Raw genomic sequence first — 19,893 nt, 5'->3', positions numbered from 1 at the left:
CGAGGACATTGATATCCAGCACGGCGTTCCGTATTATCCTCCTGAATCCACAGATTCCATATTCTGCTAACAGTCATTGGATCTCGACCAACGCGAGCAGCAATGTCACAATACGATAAACCGCAATCGCGATAGGCTAAAATCCGACCTTAATGAAAGCGGGAAACGTCATGGTAGGCATTTCTCCTCCTTACACGAGACGTCACAACAACGTTTCACCAGGCAACGCCGGTCAACTGCTGTTTGTGTATGAGAAATCGGTTGGAAACTTTCCTCGTGTCAGCACGTTGTAGGCGTCGCCACCGGCTCCAACCTTGCTATGAAAAGCTAATCATTTGCATATCACAGCATCTTCTTCCTGTCGTTTAAATTTCGCATCTGTAGCACGTGATCTTGGTGGTGTAGCAATTTTAATGGCCAGTAGTGTATTATACAGCCACTCCCCTCTGCAGCTCGTAGAAGCTTGTAATGGGAATTCCCGAACACTCTGTTGAATTCTTACACCTATGGTGCCCCTCCCAAGCTTTGGCTAATGTTGTGCGTCCGTTGTTGCAGCGACGTCGGTGCAGGCCGGGTGGTCTGCGGCGCGACGCGTCTCGGTGCTGGCGTCGGGGCTGCACCGGCCGCGCGCCGGCAACGCGGGCAGCGGCGTCTACCAGGCGGGCGGGCGGCCGCTCGTCGCGGCGCTGCCCACCGCGGACAACGTGGGCGCCGGACAGCTGCTCATCGCGCCCGTCCCCATCACCGTGAGTCGCCTGCTCGCCCGCTCCTCCCTACTAACACACGCCTCTGCCACCAGAAACCGTGGCCACATCTATCTGAATTGTGCTTGTGTGAGGATGTACGTATGTGTACCCCGTTGCCGGAAAAAAATTAGTACTCCGTTTTACAGGTTTCCAGTTAATTGTTGCAACAGAGCATATGGAGTACATGAAATGATTATACAGGGCGAGTCAAAAGTCCTTGGATACCTTCGTAAGTTGGAAGGGAAAATAGAAATGTGATGATGGAAACATAGGTTTGACGTCGGGCCGCAAGTTTTTGAATGAATGTCATTCATAGCCGCCATCTTGAAATCCGCCATTTTAGATTCAAGTCTTTTTTTTTTTTTAATGGGAAGGGGTGTGTGGCACATCAGATAACACCCCCTTGAGCTCTAGAATTGAGTGGTGTAATTTGTTTTTGTCTATCTTGTACAGTTTAGAAGTTGTTAATGTTCAGAGTTACCTTGATACTGACTCATATCTCTCTTTGTTCCAGCTGATCTACAACGGTATGAAGGTAATTTCCCAACTTTGAACATTAATAACCTCTAAACTGTACAAGATAGACAAAAACAAATTACACCACTAAATTCCAGAGCCCAAGGGAGTATTATTTGATGTGTCATACACCACCCTACCCATTAAAAAAAATGACTTGACTCCAAAATGGCGGATTTCAACATGGCGATCATGAATGACATTCATTCAAAAAATTGCAGCCCCACATCACACCTATGTTCCCATCATCACATTTCAATTTTCCCTTTAACCTTCCAACTTATGAAAGTGTCCAAGGACTTTTGTCTCGCCCCGTATTTACAGACCAATAGCTCAAGTTGTTCCGAGGTACCAGGTATTCACAAAGCGGAAACCCCTACTAATGTTCGGATACAAAATAAATCCCCAGTCTTTAAGGAAGCGGTAACATCTGGTAAGCATTTGTGTGTGACTATACGAAATGATCTCAAATGGAACGATCAGATTACACAAGTAATGGGTAAGGCTAACTTTAGATTGCGGTTTATTGGTAGAATCCTGAAGCGATGCAATCCTTCAACAAAGGAAATTGCTTACAATACTTTAGTTCGTACAGTCTTAGAGTATTGTTCGTCTGTATGGGACCCTTATCAGTTGGGTCTGATTCAAGAGATTGAGAAGGTCCAAAGAAGAGCGGCAAGTTTCGTGACTGGTACATTTAGCCATCGCGAGAGCGTTACAATTCTGATAGAAAGTTTGAAGTGGGACAAACTTGCACATAGACGGCGCGCTAAACGGAAGGGGCGGCTCACTAAATACCAAAATCCGATCTTCGCCAAGGATATATAGCATTTATTATTACACCAACTTTCAAATCGCGAAATGATCACTAGTCAAAAACAAGGGAAATTAGAGCTCGTACTGAGGCGTTCAGACAGTCGTTTTTCCCTTGCGCGATCCGTGAGTCGAGCAATGGGGGGAGGGGGGGGGGAATATGACTTTGGCGCGAATAGTGCCCTCCGCCACACACCGCTAGGTGGCTAGCGGAGTATAAATGTAGATGTAGATCCAAGCTGAAACACCCATATTAGTACGTGGCGTAGCCTTCACAGATAGCAATGCAGGCTGTCACTCTACCATCCGAACAACCATATAAATGGCGAATACTGTCCTGGGACGCCTGCTCGACCCATTCACGTAGTTCTGTAAGAGTTGTTGGTCGACAGGTCGTATGAATCACTTCTCGTCCCGTCACATCCCACATGCTAGATTGGAGACAAGTCTGGAGATTGTGCTGCTGCAGATCTTGCGGAGTACGTTTTCACGAGCAGTGTGTGGGCGAGCATTATCGTGTTGGAACAACACATCGCCTTCCTGCTTCAAGAACAGAAAAGGACAGGTCTAACAACATTCTGCACGTACCGAGCGCTGGTTAGAGACCTCTCCAGAAACCTCAAAGGTGAACGAGAGTTGTATCTCATCACATCCCAGACCATAAGGCCTTGGGTGGGGTCAGTAGGTCTTGGACGAATCAACTCTACGAGACAGCGCTCACCAGGTCTACATCGTACGCATGGACGACCATCACTCGCATGCAGGCATAATCTGCTTTCATCGCTGAAGACCGCAGGGCGCCATTCCAACTTGCAAATGATCCTCTGACGGCACCAGTCGAACCGTGCGCGTCAGTGGTGTTGCGTGAATGGAAGATGGGCTACAGCAGAGCGTGCCCGTACTCCCACTACTAATAACCATTTCACAACAGTTTGTGTTGTGAAAAACAATGACGAAACTTACTTTCAGAATGTCTCTCGTATCACATTTTAATCACACCCTCGAAACTCTCTTTTATTACTGTTATATCTTCAGCGATCAGTAGATATAGTAGCAGGGGCGAAAACGGCATCCCAGTCCTACACCATTTTAAAGCAGAGTACTTCGTTCTTGACATTGCATACTTACAGTACAGGCACACAAATAATTACAATTTCAGAAAAAAACTGGATGATTTATTCAAGAAAAAGAGCTTCGCACGCACTGACAAAGTAGATATCGCGTCGGTGCACCTCTGGCCCTTCTACAAGCAGTTACTGGGCTTGGCATTGATAGAGGTGCTGGATGTCCTCCTGAGGGGCATCGTGCCAAATTCTGTCCAACTGCGCGTTAGATCGTTACAGTTCCGAGCTGCTTGGAGGACCCTGCAGATAATGCTGCAGACGTTCTCAACTGGGGAGAGATCCGGCAACTGTGTTGGCCAAGGTGGGTTGTGGCAAGCACGAAGACAACAACAGAAACTCTCACAGTGTGGGAGCGGGCATTATCTTGCTGAAATGTAAGCCCAGGGTCGCTTGTCATGAAAGGCAACGGAAAAAGGAGTATAATATTGTCGACGTTCCGCTGTGCTGTAAGACTGCCGCAGATGACAACCAAAGGGGTTCTGCTATGAAAATAAATGGCACCCAACACCATCGCTCCTGGCAGGTTATGGCGGGCGACACTGACGTTGGTATCCCACCAGTGTATGGTGCGTCTCTAGACACGTGCTCGCTGGTCATCGGGACTCATTTCCGAGCGGGATTCATGAATAAAAACATTTTTACTCCAGTCAGTGAGATTACAGACCGGAGCGTGTCTGCAGATGCGCCGCACAACGGTGGGATACTAAGCTCACTGTCGCTTGCCATGTAGTAGTACCCTGCAGCGCAATGGAAGTTCTACACCAAGAAGATATGCAGATGGTAAACCGGTATTCATTGGACAAATATATTATACTAGAACTGACATGTGATTACATTTCCACGCAATTTGGGTGCACAGATCCTGAGAAATCAGTACCCAGAGCAACCACCTCTGGCCGTAATAACGGCCTTGATACGCCTGGGCATTGAGTCAAACAGAGCTTGGGTGGCGTGTACAGGTACTAGCTGCCCATGCAGCTTCAACACGATACCTCTGTTCATCAAGAGTAGTGACTGGCGTATTGTAACGAGCCAGTTGCTCGGCCACCATTAACCAGACGTTTTCAGTAGGTGAGATATCTGGAGAATGTGCTGGCCACGGCAGCGGTCGAACATTTTCTGTATCCAGAAAGACCCCTTGAGGACCTGCAACATGCGGTTGTGCATTATGCTGCTGAAATGTAGGGCTTCGCAGGGATCGAATGAAGGGTAGAGCCACAGGTCGTAACACATCTCAAATATAACGTCCACTGTTCAAAGTGCCGTCAATGCGAACAAGAGGTGACCGAGACGTGTAACCAATGGCACCCCATACCATCACGCCTGGTGATACGCCAGTATAGCTATGACGAATACACGCTTCCAATGTGCGTTCACCGCGATGTCGCCAAACACGGATGCGACCATCATAATGCTGTAAACAAAACCTGGATTCATCCGAAAAAAAGTCGTTATGCCATTCGTGCACCCAGGTTCGTCGTTGAGTACACCATCACAGGCGCTCCTGTCTGTGATGCAGCGTCAAGGGTAACCGCAGCCATGGTCTCCCAGCTGACAGTCCATGCTGCTGTAAACGTCGTCGAACTGTTCGTATAGCCGGTTGGCGCGGCCGAGCGGTTCTAGGCGGTTCAGTCTAGAACCGCGCGACCGCTATGTTCGCAGGTTAGAATCCTGCCTCGGGCATGCATGTGTGTGATGTCCTTAGGTTAGTTAGGTTTAAGTAGTTCTAAGTTCTAGGGGACTGATGACCGCAGATGGTAAGTCCCATAGTGGTCAGAGCCATTTGAACTGATCGTGCAGATGGTTGTTGAATTTGCAAACGTCCCCATCTGTTGACTCAGGGATCGAGACGTGGTTGGAAGGTCCGTTACAGCTATGCTGACATTTCGACTGCTAGTATATACGAGGCCGTTGGAATCAAGCACGGCGTTCCGTATTACCTCCTGTACCCACCGATTCCATATTCTGCTAACAGTCATTGGATCTCGACCAACGCGAGCAGCAACGTCGCGATACGATAAACCGCAATCGCGATAGGCTACAATCCGACCTTTATCAAAGTCGGAAACGTGATGGCGCGCATTTCTCCTTCTTACACGAGGCATCACAACAACGTTTCACCAAACAACGCTGGTCAGCTGCTGTTTGTGTATGAGAAGTCGGTTGGAAACTTACCTCATGTCAGGACGTTGTAGGTGTTGCCGACTTTGTGTGAATGCTCTGAATAGCTAATCATCTTCTTGTCAGTTAAATTTCGCGTCTGTAGCACGTCATCTTCGTGGTGTAGCAATTTTAATGGCCAGTTGTGCATTTAACGTCAGTGACTGACGGTCAGACGACTCTCCAAAATGACCAGTGGACTGTTCTAAGAGGGCCACCAACATTTTGTCCAGTGAGCCTATGTGTGTGTCCAAAACTGCCTGTACATGGGAAATAAGGTGTTTGTTTTTGTAGGCGACATTTTTAGAGTGACCTCTCAGTTTCCGGCAGTGTGTGAGCACACTCGTTGCGGTTGCAGCGCGCCCCGCCGCTGGAGACGCGACCGACGGCTGCTCCGCCGGCGCCTCTGCCGGTGCGTGCGTCGCACATCCACGTGAAGACGAGCGAGGCGGGCGACCTGCTGCTGTACCAGGACTACCTGGCGCCCTACCACGCCGTCGAACTGCTGCCCGGCGCCAAGCACGCGGTGCGCATCTGCCACGCGGGCGACGCGTCCGTGGGCGCCGCCACCTTCTGCTGCGACGTCGACGCCGAGATCGACCTGTCGACGCCGCCCCCTAGCTCCCTCCTCCCCTACCGCTACATGGCCGGCATCTTCAGCGGCGTGCGCAACTTCGGCGGAGTCAAGACCGCCGGCATCAAGGTGAGCGTGCGCGCTGCCCGCCAACCTGGCCCGCTCCCCCACACTTCTACTGTTGCGACCTGCAACCCGCACTCTCAGCGATGTGATTTACAAAGAACCCCCTGCCGTGTGGGATTAGCCGAGCGGTCTACGGTGCCGCAGTCATGGACTGTGCGGCTGGTCCCGGCGGAGGTTCGAGTCCTCCCTCGGGCATGGGTGTGTGTGTTTGTCCTCAGGATAATTTAGGTTAAGCAGTGTGTAAGCTTAGGGACTTATGACCTTAGCAGTTAGGTTCCATAAGATTTCACACACACATTTGAACATTTTGAAAGAACCGCGTGAATGCGCGGTCACTATTTCAATCTTTAGTACGGTTCCGTCAGACGAAGTGATTTTGGACACCGGGGCGAATTCGGACAGTATGGCTTATTTGATCTTTGCCACTGCACAAAAACAAAGAGTTGCTTATTTTAACGTCCGTGCGTCAAAGCGCAAGTTTGCATTTATCGCTTTCCACAACTTTTATTTTGCGTCAGTTGTTTGCCTAGGTGGGTAACTGACGAACAGTCTCCGTGTTAAAAATCCATGCATTGTCGTAAAGTGGTAACTTTTGTACCGTTGCACCGAGCGGGAAGTCATTGCAACCGCAATTGTCGACGCGCTCAGTAGCTAACAGCATTGAGACGATCTCTGTACAAGTTTGTCGAGTTTCTCGTGCAAGGTTATAAAATAACGACGGTTTTTGTAGTACAGTGTGGAGTGATTTCGGACAATGCCAACAGCAGGAGAGGTGCTACAGTACGGTGTAATTATGACCCGGAACTTTTAGATAAAGCTGTTCGTGATATTCAGAGTAGTAAATTATCGTACAGAAAAGCATGTTATTTCTATGGTATACCTAAATCAACCCTATAAAATAAAGTGCAGGAAGCACATCCTCAAAAACAAAAAACAAAAAAAATGGGAGGACAGCCAGTGCTTAATAAAGAAGGAGAAGAAATTTTGAAGCAAGGTGTCTTGAGGGCTGCACATTGGGGAATTCCCTTCATTAAATTGGATATTAGATATTTAGTTAAAGGCTACCTTGATAAATCCATCCGAAAAGAGAAGAACTTTCGTAATGTCTTGCAGGAGAAGAGTGGGTGCATTTATTCTTCAAACGACAGTCAGAAGATCTTTACATTAGTTTAAGCGAAAGTATTAAATGAGCTCGTGCGGAAGTGAACAAAGAGACTATTTATTTAAATTCTTGCAAAATAAAAACTTATCTGTAATATATAAAATTCATTATATCATTCCATATCACTTATTCGTAACAAAGGGCTCCCTTAAAATGTCAAACAAAATCAAATAAAAAGCATGTAGAATTATTAAAAAAGCGGTAACTGTCCGAATTCGCCCTCTATATACTTTAACTTCGGACAGAGATTTAAAAAAAACACGTGTCCGTAATCACCCCAACCCATGGGGTGACTTCGGGCACTTTATTTAACTGCCTCAGATAAATATACCTACACATACACTTTCTGGTTCTGGGACGAAAGTTACAATCAAAATAACGACAAAACCGTCCGAAATCACTCCGTTTGAAGGGTTCATTTGAAAGTGTTGTGGTAACAATTATGACAAGAAAAATATTACCTGGTAATGATTTACCACAAGCATCAAAAGTTCGACCGAAAACGAGCGCCCAGGAGGGGCAGAGATCAACCTTTGTGGGATATATGCATTACATTTCACAAGGTGGACATGGTCGGCATTCCAGAAATGTTCAAAACAAACCATTAACTGTCAACACCAACGCTAAATGAAAAATGGTGCTCCACAGCGATCACCAAGGTTTAAATTAACAAGACCGAGGAGAACTACTTGGGAGTTACAAACCATGCAGGACGTTCAATTAGGCATCCACTCGTAAAGAATGCATATAGGATCATATCGGCGTCATGGGGTGATGAGAACTGGTGGGATGTGATGGCATGCAACCAAATGCGGAACAGTCTGTCTTGGAGCTTATTGTGAAACTGGAGGGGCAGCACATCAAAGGGCCGGCCTGCAGCAGGAGGGGCATCACAAGACACTTTAATTTCCACTATCTATACTTTTACAAATAAATTCATAAAAGAATGAAATTTTCACCCTACAGCAGAGTGTGCACTGATATGAAACTTCCTGACAGATTAAAACTGTGTGCCGGACCGAGACTCGAACTCGTGACCTTTGCCTTTTGTGGGCAAGTGCTCTACCAACTGAGCTACCCAAGGATGACTCACGCCCTGTCCTCACAGCTTTACTTCTGCCAGTACCTCATCTCCTACCTTCCAAACTTTACAGAAGCTCTCCTGCGAACCTTGCAGAACTAGCTTAGATCCAGGAACCTCAGTTTCATTAATTCAGTCAATTAATATCATTACAATGTGTGTTCATTATTATTTATAAGCTTGCATATACATTGGGAATTAGTAGCTGTTACTATGATAGCACTCTACATTGTCTGTGATCCCGTTCTGTTACTTTATTCATTTACATAAGGAGGGCTTGCATTTAATTCTATCTTTTACATTGATAAACATCAGGATTTAAATATTCCTTGCTGTTGTCAGATCTTAATATCTTAACAATTTATCCAGTTAGTTTTTCATATTCCACAAAACAGTCATAAATTTGATTTTTTGATTTGATAATGTAGACTCTAGCTGCTTTACTACAAATATCAATAAAAGTGGAAAGTATTTTACCTTATGCAAACCTTGAGTTGAGTGATGCCTCTTCAAATCAGTATCAGTAATCTATAATGTTTCTTTTGGCTTGCTTCTGTTGTTTTCGAAAGGTAAATTGTGCATTTCATCTTCACTTCAAACTTTATACTTCATAAAAGTTAATTCTAAAATTTTGGTAATCCATCTGCTAACTCGTGTTTACACAGCTTATTTGAATCATTAAAATTTACATGTACAAGTTTACAGTGCCATTTCTCCTTTACTGACATACTATCACTATTATTCATACTATTTACATTAATCTCTTTTTTTATAAATTCTCCTTTTCATTTTGCACAGCCTATCTTCTTCCAAAGAAATCACAAGTAAGTTACTGTCCTAATCAGATACTTTTGACAGATAGCCTACAGGTGCAGTTTTATGTTTTTCAGCCACTTCAGCATTGCTATTTGAATTTCTGTCTTTGTCTTTGACATAAAAGACATTTTTCATTTCAACTCAAAGCATGTCATTATAAACTGAAAAAAAACTAATTATATTTCCTATTTTTCTAGCTTGTAGAACTTTACCATCCACAATTTTTACATTCACAGCATCTTTTAAATATATGCACTCAGAAGGATAATCATCATTATTAACAACATGCTCAATGCAACCACTGTCTAACAACCAGTTAACCTTTACATTGTAACTCAACATTATTATATGCCATTGTGATTTGTACCTCAAGCGCATGAAAATTTGTTTTTACTGCTGCTATGCTGTTTGGTTTGCCCATGTTGCCAACTGCCATGACAGCCTTCTTGAAAATGTTTGCCACATGTCCATGAGCTCCTTCTCATTCCTGATTGATGATAGTTCCTTTTGAAATGTCTTGATTTTTCCACATTTGTAACATAACTGCTTTCGGTAGCCCATATTTGTTTCCATTGCAGCATGGGAGTGTGCTATAGAGGTGCTGAAGAAACTGAATTGCCATACTCTTGAAGATAGACATAAACTATGCCAAGAAAGCCTACAAACCAAGTTTCAAGAACTGGTTTTAAATGATGACTCTAGGAATATACTAAAACCTCCTACATATTGCTCACACAAGGATCATGGGGACAAGATTACAATAATTACCACACACACAGAGACATTTAAACAATCATTCTTCTGATGCTCCATACATGGAGAGACCCTAACAACTGCTACAATGAGACATACCCTCTGCCATGGTGCTTTGCAGACTAGAGATGTATATGTACATGTACCACATTACAACAATGGGTTTTGAGTACTATCTAAATTAATCTTGCTGCCATGTTAAAATTAGCTGATATTGCAGTGTTTACACCATTTCAATTCACTAACATGTTAATGCAGTTGCAATTGTGGCAGAATAATGTAACAGATTATTATTAAACAAATAACCTAGGACAAGTCAGGTCAATAGCTTATTAAAAGCTCACATTCAGTACACCAATAAATGTATAATTTCTTCAATTATGTTGTTGCATACCCATACTGATTTTCATTTTCCAGCTATCTATGGCCCTTAAAATAATTACATTATTTTAGTGACTCATATACTGTACTATGGAAGAAAGTTTTGCATGTTAACCACATGGCAAAATAGTCTCCCTTTTGTGTGCTAACATTTGCTAAAAACTCATTTAGACATCTTGAATCATTTATGAGACACGAGATGTTGTGAAGATTTCACATTCACTCTATTATATGTATGTACAAATGGAAGTGAGTGCATTGCATACAAACCATTTTCTCAATACTGGAATAGACAATGATCTCCTCCCAAGTTTAAAGAAAACTTCAAAATATTGGTTGTGTTTTGTATGCAGCAATGTATGACCTAACATCTACCAAAAGTAAACTCATAGTAACTTATGTTTTACATTGTAAACAAATTCTAATTTGGAGAGGGGGGCAGGGTTACTTAAGTTCAAAGTATCACATTAATTATGACCATTAAGGGAAAGATGGGAGTTCACCATTAAGCTGATGAATAATGATACAGAAAGTGAAAGAATCAAATTGTTTTGCTGAATAGTTTATTTAACATTGTTTGAGAAAAAATGCAGGGTAGTCATCACGCATGTGACTCCATTCCTATGGTGTCTTATTCACAATGGATGAAGTGCACAGGTTAGTGGGCGATAGCAAACTGAGAGAGCCCAGCCCTCAGAACAGAAGGATGGGTTTGCCCAGTACTCAGAACATGAATGAATTTCTGTGCAGAGGCTATATTAAATGTGACTCTGTTTTCAGGTATGTGGAATCATGGCTTGTGGGGGTGAGACTGATGCAGGGGGTGAGATGTGTGGCTTGTGGAACACATCACTGTCAGCAGCGACAGCCACACTGCATCGAGCTATCGTGGCAGCCAACTTGACAGCCTCAACAACATTCCATCTGCCCATCAGCCTCACGGGTGAGCTGCTGCCAGTGGCCGCAGATAAGCTGCGCTACAATGCTGACTGGCATGGTGCCTCTGTCCAGATCGAGTCTCCAGTAACAGACCTGCTGGTGCTGGCATTGTGGGCCCGAGACACCACACTAGATGGTGACCAGCCACTGGGAGCATCTGCCACAGCTGCATGAAGGAGGCCACCTTGAAACATCTGGCTCTTTCACAGTTGTTCTGCAGCCTCAACCATTGGTGAATGTCCACTTAGTCCTGAACACATTCAAGAATTTCATCTGTGGATGCCACATGTTTGCCCACACTTTGTGAGCTCTCTTGTTTGCTCATTTAATTAGTAATTACTCCTCTCCCTGTCAATTATGGATTCAGAGATCACTATTAGTTTACTATCTCCTATGTCGAAAGCTGTTATTAAATTACAATAAGAAAATCATATCAACAAGATTCAAATAAAACTTCAGCTTCCATGAATGCACTGCTCTTGCACAACCTTCCATACTCAAAAGTATTGTCAAATATTCTTCTAACATGTGACCATAAAACTAAGTACACTACTTGGCTATAATTTGAATATTTCCTTCAGCTGATTGTTCATGACTGATCACATCTGCAGACTTCATGTTAGCTGGAAAACTTTTTGATGAGCCCAGAAAAGTATAACTGTTCATTGTTACACCACACAGGCGTATTTGTTCTTGAACTGAATGAGATGCAGCAATAGTGACTTCACAACTTGAGACGCAACCCACTACATTCTTCATCTACCTCCGAATCTCAAGATGTGGATACTGTTCACATTTAAACTGTTGTTTTCATCATACTATAGGTTGTGGAGAATTCCACAAACAACTATAATTTGCCACTCTCACTGCCCCGTCTGCAGATACAGCGCAAAACCATTTTCTTGTATTCCTCTCTTATATGGCCCCACTTCCCTGATTATATCCATTGTGACCTAGGGCCTTATCTCTGAATGTGAGGGCATTGGTTGGGTGACAGTGATCATGTTCTCAGAATATTCAGTGATGAGACAGTGACAAACTTCCAAGGTTAGCCTGTCTAACTGTCTTTCTTGTAGTTTCACCACCTGAACTTTGTCCGAATCAGAATCAGAGTTGTGCGACACATCTGTGAAACAATAACTGTAGATACACTGTTTAGTAGAAACAACAGTAAATAACAGTAATAGATACTATTATTATATGGTCATAATCACTAAAGTATTTCCTGTTACCAGTTCCAACTCAGGTTGGTCATCATGAGCCACTGGCAAGTGATTACTCCAGTAAACCTTGCGTCAAGTACAGTCCAATTTGCCACCCATTGTAGTGTTGGCTGAAATAATAAGAGAAACAGATGCCAGATGATGATTAATCCAAATCAAAACAAAGTAAACAAGTAATGATATGGACTGTATTCTAATCAAATACTCTAAATCAAAATCTCATCCTAAACGATTACCATGCCGGGAAATTATGTAGCTCTTATTTGAGCTTCTTAGTCTCTTTCCTCATTTTAACTGAATGTTAAATCCTACCCAAAACGAGCAATACATGAGAACTGTTTGTAAGAATGTGAAAGAAGGAAGAAAGTTTAGGATTTAACATCCCACCAACATCAAAGTCATTACAGACTGTGCAGGAATGTGTTGTAGGTGACCTTTCATTCATTCTGGCTAAGAAGAAATGTAATACAAAAATGTAGGGATGGGAGCACAGTTGTCTTGTAAACAAGGTCTTTTGTAAACATGCATTTACTTCCAAATCCTCCAGTCAATTGTAATCTAACATTATTTTTCCAAACTACAACATCCCATTTGGTTCCTCTTGTTGTATCATTTTGAAATGGCATGATAAGATACTTGACTCATGTACTGACTGTTTTATTTTTGTATTGTGTATGCAAGCAGTTCTGCTCTTCATTCATAACTAAATGGTATGGGATTATAATTATTCAAGAAAAGTTACAGATTCATTCACAAATCTGCAGGTGTTTCTGAAGCAGATCCTACATTGATAATCTATTTAGAATTACGTATTGTGTTCTACCAGCAAGGAAAGTGACAGAGATTTTAATAAGACAATGAATGACCATTCTTCACTGGTGTCTTTCTACATATTCAAACTAAATCAACCAATAAATATGGGGTACTGCTTGAAAACAACCAAAGCCCTTCCTTTGTTTCAAAAATACTGCACATTGCAGAGGAAATAGTTGTATCTCCATATCCTTCCAAAAGAAGATATGGAGCTCTAACAATCAAAATTTTTATGTTTCACCTTCTACCCCTCATCCTTGAACTCTAATAGCATCTCTTTAACTGCCTAAATACATATGTTATTATCACCCAATTAAATCATCTTTACCTTGATGACCATCATACTCTAAATATGTCATATTCATTGTCTTCACAAATGATATTTATTCATTCTTTATATCTATCAATGAAATATTTCAATTTATCTCATCCATTTCTCACTCATTCTCATATCATTGTTCCTAATTATTTTTTCTGACATACTTGCTTATAGCATCAGGAATGCTGTTACATATGTAATGTGCCAGAGTGTTAATAAGAATTTGTGATTTGCTAAAACTGAGTAACACCATTTCTGTGTTGTAATTCTAGAAGTTTCATCTTACAACAGTGACTAAAAATCTTTAAACATCAAGAGGAAATTGTAGTAATCAGGTGATCAAAAATGATAAAAGTATCCATAAAAATAAGTTTCATATTACTTTTTTGAAAAACAAAGCTTGTGCTATATCTGTGCATACAAACAAGAAATGGATTTCTACATGAAATTTCAGTACGTTTGAGAATATACAGAAAGCCAATCAACTGTTCATTAATAACATGTGGATTTATCAACAACACTTTTTATTCATTTACACATGATCAATAACTTTACTACGACAGTTTTTCTTGAAATGAAAGTTTCTGCATTGAAATAAAACATCATAGCATAGTGCACAGCAAAATCATCACTTGATTATTATTTAACTACATGTTTGAGAAGTCAAGCAAAATCTAACTTTTTTATATATGAACTATATGCAAAATGATTCATCACAGTACTGTCTGTCATACTGGACTTTTGTAGCCAATTTGGTGTCAAGGCTCATCAAGCCTCACTGATGCTACACAAAGCCCTGAGGACCATAACAAATATCTGAATCACAAAAAACCTAATTATGGTAACATTATATGGCTAGAACCAAAATGTTTCTAATGTCACCACATAAATTAGCCAACTTTTACAGGGAGAGGAGATCAGTTCCCAATGATTGTGTAGTTGATACATTTTAATAACTGAGAGTACAGAATCAAAACTTTTTTTTCTTTTTAGTGACTGAATCAAGAAAATTAAGAACTTATTTATGAAATTTGTTAACACAAAGCAGATTCTAAATAGAAAGTACAATGCAACAACAGCCAATTTTCAATTAATATTTGATGAAGAAGAATCTAAAGTGACATCTGTCTGTGTAACAGTAGACCATATGCAAGATGATCTGACAGACAGTAGTCATCTTTTATTCAATGGCCTACCTAAAAATACTCTCAGAGAAAACCATTTCACTGTGGTACTATTACATTTTGCATTTCCATTAGTAGTCAAAACTACTGTACTCTAAACAAGTAGATAAGCCATAAAGACACCTAAGAAAATGCATTACTTTTGCCTTGCAAAAGACTTGTAACATACTTCTTTAAGTTGTTAATCAGTATTTTGTTGAGCTTCTTCTCTGTAACTGTAACCAACTATTGTTGTATGACAGTTGTTTGTTCAAATAAAAGGCATAGAAAACTGTTTGAAAATTTTGTGTTTATATACACATGTGTGTGTGTGTGTGTGTGTGTGTGTGTGTGTGTGTCCATCATGGCTTTACATTGCAGTTGTTCAATTTGTTGACGTCAGATGAACAAGCTATAATGCCCATAGTATAGCACCAAGGTGGCTATGGACAAGATGTTGCAAAACCATAAAAAGGGTGTTTGTCCCATTGCTTGACCATGACATGTGAGAGAAGAACAAGGCTGTGGTTTGTCATAATTTCACATTATTACAAAAATGTTTTTTTTTTCTATAAATTTCTGCTGCAATTGGTCTTTTTCACATTTATAAAAATTTCGATTTCACATTTATTTTTCTTAACTAATAACAAACTCAATGGCTTGCCCACATATATTCAGTAATTATTTAATGATATTTATTTGTGCACTGTTTGGTTTTGTTAAACAAAACCATTTTATACACAAGATATACCAAAATAAATAGCATTAAACAATGAACTACACTGTTAGTATTACATTATTTTGATATATTAATTGCAAAAAATATTCTCTCTTAATCACAAACTAAATCAATAAAACTATTGTATGTATCCATACATACCAACTACCTAGCAATAAACACTAAAGAATATAATATCACAGCTTTATTCCAGGAAAATAAATGCTTTTTGTCACACATGCACAGGTATTGAATAATTCCATTGGTTTTGGTATCACAGAGTTAACTAACTCATTGTTGAGTCAGTTACATCTCAGTGTTACCATTTTCTAATCTTCACATAAGACTAAATGTCCATTGAGTGGTTTCTTTTCTTTGGCTGTGCCCCATAGCTATGTTCTCAACAAGGACAGAAGACCATAGTGTGACAGCAGCTGACAGTTGACATCTATCTTAAATTAAATACATGTGAGCCCCATAATAAATGATTTATCTGACTGCAATTGTCAGCAATAACACAATTGTATTACTCAGTATAACTGAGAAGACAAAATAAAATGACCCAGAACTGTAAATGCTGACTCAGGTACACTATTCAGAGATACTTTACACAGTGAAAAACTGGAAGAAGTTTGTCAAAGACACACATTAGGTGAAGAATTTATTTCTTTCCTAAGAATATTCTTACAACATTATGAATCAATGTTCATTTTACATTGAATGAGGGGCATTTTTAGTAGAGGCTGAGAAAAAATGTGGCTAACATTTAGGATCAAAATTTCTTGTGCTAGAAAGAGAGATCTTTATTTAAGGTAAAGGACTATCTCTGACCAAGAGTTAAAAATGCACTATAATTTGAATTGCAAAATTTGCCATTTTCTGGTCAAAAGGCAGAATTTATGTACTATATACAAAAATTCAAAACTCCACAAACAAGGTAAGTATAATTTGGAGCGTTATTTAGGCATGAAACAAAATTCATACACTGAAAGCAGATGCAATAAACTTACTTGGGGAGGTACTGTGTACTCCATCACCAGGCATCAGCTTTGCCAGCTCATCTGTTAGAGAGATCACAAAAATCGTTAGGGCACTAAAAATGAATAACTCTTCTTCTTACGATTGTGTTTCAGCCAAAGAATTAAAATCTTATGCTTGCTTGGTAACACCTTTCTTAAATGACCTTTGTAACCAATCACATATAAAGATGTGAAACAATTACTAACAAAGAGATAGAGGGGCTGGCCAGTACTTACCTCAGCTCAGTACAGCCGATAGAAACACAAAAAACAACCGAAAATTTAAGTTCCTAGCTTTCGGAATAAATGTTCCTTCATCAGGGAGGAGAGAGGGGAAAGAAAGGGAAGAAGGGAAAGTGGATTTAGTTACTCACAACCCAGGTTATGAAGCAACAGGGAAAGGAAAACAGGGAAGGTAGCAAGGATGGAGGCATGTACTGAGCTGAGGTTTGTAACCAATCAATGAGTCAAGGAATGTTTCATGAAAGATTAAGTATATGGAGGTAACACAATTACACAATTATCTCTTCTTATAGATCGATCACATTCCTTACTGCTTTCTCTCAAATATTTGGTAAAGTAGTAGGACACTGAATACTGAACCATCTTTTTGAGAATGTTGAACAACAATAACTGAATTTCACTTTCATAAATGCTTATCTATTGAGAATTCAGTATATGATCTCACAAACTTTTTATAGTAGCATTAAACTAAGTTACCTTGCTGGTATTTTCTGTGATCTTGCCAAGGCATTTAACTGTATAGATCATAACATTCTGCACAAGAAAACTAAAATGGCAGGGCATTAAGATCTTCCCCTTCCATGGATGGAGCCATATTTTAATAATAGGAAGCAGAGGGTCATATTAGTAAATAATACAATGAGAATAAGATTAAATTCAGAGTAGGGAAACATTAAATATGGTGCCCAACAAGGTTCCATGCTTGGTCTGCTGCTGTTCTTGGTCTACATAAATGATTTGCTGTAGACTTTGTAGAACTCTTCCCAAACTGTACTGTTTGCAGATGACACAAGTACAGGGTGATTATAATTAAAGTTTCAGTTTCAAAATTCTGTAAAAAAAAAAAAGAACTACTGCTCAGAATGACATCAAATCAGAACACAATACTATCAAAAAATAGGGAAATGTTATGAAAAGAAAAAATTTAAAGAAATTTTGCCTCTAGGTGGTACTGTAAGCATCAAAATGTAAATGGTTCCAGCTACAAGTGACAGATGAGTCACAACATTGTCACAGTGGTGTGAGTTGCACATAAGGCAAATCACACTGTGCAATGTGCATGACCACACAAGTATGACATTCTACAATTGTGGCACAGATAGTTAGGTCCTGAGTCCAAAACCTGCATAAAAAGCAACAATGACACCGGTTTTAAATCATTCTCAGACTGGCGCAAAACATGTATAATATGGTGTCCACTATTTTCTGTCCCAAATTGAAATTGAGAAACAGCCCATGTTACAACAAATCAGTGTCTCAGGGAACACATTGACAGTGGACTGCAATATGTGCCTTCAGTTCAGCTACACTTGTGACTGGATCATTGAACACAGCATCTTTCAGAAAACTCCACAGCCCAATGTCACACAAATTAATAGCAGGTTATCTGAATGGTCAGGCTGTGAGGAAAAGGCAGCTGATAATTCTAGCATTTCCAAACTGCCTCAGCAGTAGCTGCTTCACTGACAGTACAATTGAGGAGGAGCACCATCTTGCATAAAAATGATCCTACCCTCACATTCATGCTGCTGGAGGGTTGGGATCATATTGGTGCACAAAAAACTCTCATAGCATATACCAGTGATGGTACAGGTAACAGGAGCCACATGAATCAAGCCTTCAGAAAAATGTGGCCTACAACAAATGATTCTGTCAACCTACACCACATAGCTACTTTTGCAGAATGAAGTGATGAGCAGCAGATTGATTTTCCATTGTCTGTATTCTGCATTTCTAAGTACTGAGATATCCTTGGACATGCAAATAACCTTTGTCTGTCAACAGAATATTCCATGGCCATTCATTGTCCACTTCCATCTAAGCAAGAAATCCTACAGCAAATATTTGTCTTACTGGCAGATCAGCATGAAGGATCTCCTGAACATTGGCAATTTAGTATAGACAGCAATGCAGCATGTGTCGTAGAATTTTATGCCTTGTTGTCACAGGTTTGGGCAATTCCTCATGCTCTAAATGTTCATTCACCACCATTCAACCCCTCCTGCAATGCTGTGGCACATCTTCCACTAGTATCACATCAATTGTTTTCCTCTCTCTGCCACATTGCACTTCAAAAGTACCTGTCCTTTTCAATTTCATAATGATTTTCTCCAATCCTCTGGCAGACATCAAACAAATGCCTTTTTACATACCCTCGAATGTCTGGAAATTCTGCAGAGTTACTGACATACTGCCACAATTCTAGTAAAAGAGCTTTATTAGCAGTGCATAATCCTGCATTGAGACAGTAAAACTGAGCATCTCAGATGCAAACTGAGGAACAGCCATTTACCCTGCATCTTTTATTTTGCATATTCTGACTTGTAAAGTAAAATTTTCATTAAATAATTTTCTTTGCATAATGTTTACCCCTTCTTCAATCTTAACCCATTCAAATTTGATGTTGTTGTGGGCAGTGTTTCTTTTTTTACAGCGTTTTGAAACTGGAACATTAATTATAATCACCCTGTGTATTGATAAAAGGTCCAAACACATCCATACCAGACACACCCAAAAGAATAATGGAACAGGCTCACAACTGGTTCACGACTAATACCTTGACCTTTAATCTTGCAAAAACTACTATTATGCAATTCCAAAAAAATAAAATTGATGAGCAAGCACTAGAAGCAGAGATATAGAAATCTATGGGCATACTCTACCCCAGGGTATCCAGGTGGTGACACCAGAACATGGATAAGTTTCCAAAAAATGTTGTTGTGACTGCTTTATTTTCAGAAATCTCTGTCATCTTTTGCTGACCTGCAGATGAGATTACTGTCTTTAGGATGCTACAGTAAAGTTTGTAGTGCTGACATTTCTTTGGATCATTACAAGTTCTGAGGTAATAATATAGCATCTTGTTTGTTCTGCAGGATGTTTTTATCCCCGCAGTCATCCATAACTTATTGACATTGCTTACATGACTGTTTCTAATTATTTTTTTCGGAAATGTGGCTTCAAAGATAGACATAAATTCATTCAGAAATGTATTATACGTTTTGTTCACATCAGTTTCATTGAAAACTGGACTCCAGTCTACCTCTTCCAGGCTAGTGTTGAAATTTTGGAGGGTTCATTCATTTATTATCCTAAAAGATTTCCAAGAATTTTCAGAACTGTTGCTCAGATTGATGTCACTGAGAGTAAGCAATTGACCACCATGATCAGAAAGGCCAAGAATTGGAGGTACATTGATACTGT

At 40.6% G+C, this 19,893-nt stretch overlaps 1 protein-coding gene across 2 annotated transcripts in view; it reads left to right on the top strand.

Annotated features, from left to right (window-relative positions):
• Positions 1–15,012, top strand: part of LOC126284379 (vanin-like protein 3) — a 163,434-nt gene extending 148,422 nt beyond the window's left edge. For both annotated transcript variants that reach the window (XM_049983263.1, XM_049983262.1), the window contains exons 7-9: positions 556–746; positions 5,718–6,062; positions 11,033–15,012. In XM_049983263.1, the coding sequence (XP_049839220.1) occupies positions 556–746; positions 5,718–6,062; positions 11,033–11,365 (869 nt within the window). In that variant the 3' untranslated portion in view covers positions 11,366–15,012. The remainder of the gene's footprint in view (positions 1–555; positions 747–5,717; positions 6,063–11,032) is intronic.
• The last annotated feature ends 4,881 nt before the right edge of the window (positions 15,013–19,893 follow it).

This window comes from Schistocerca gregaria, chromosome 8 (genome assembly GCF_023897955.1).
Source record: "Schistocerca gregaria isolate iqSchGreg1 chromosome 8, iqSchGreg1.2, whole genome shotgun sequence".
NCBI classification, from domain to species: domain Eukaryota; kingdom Metazoa; phylum Arthropoda; class Insecta; order Orthoptera; family Acrididae; genus Schistocerca; species Schistocerca gregaria.
This window is presented reverse-complemented; position numbering and strand designations above follow the sequence as displayed.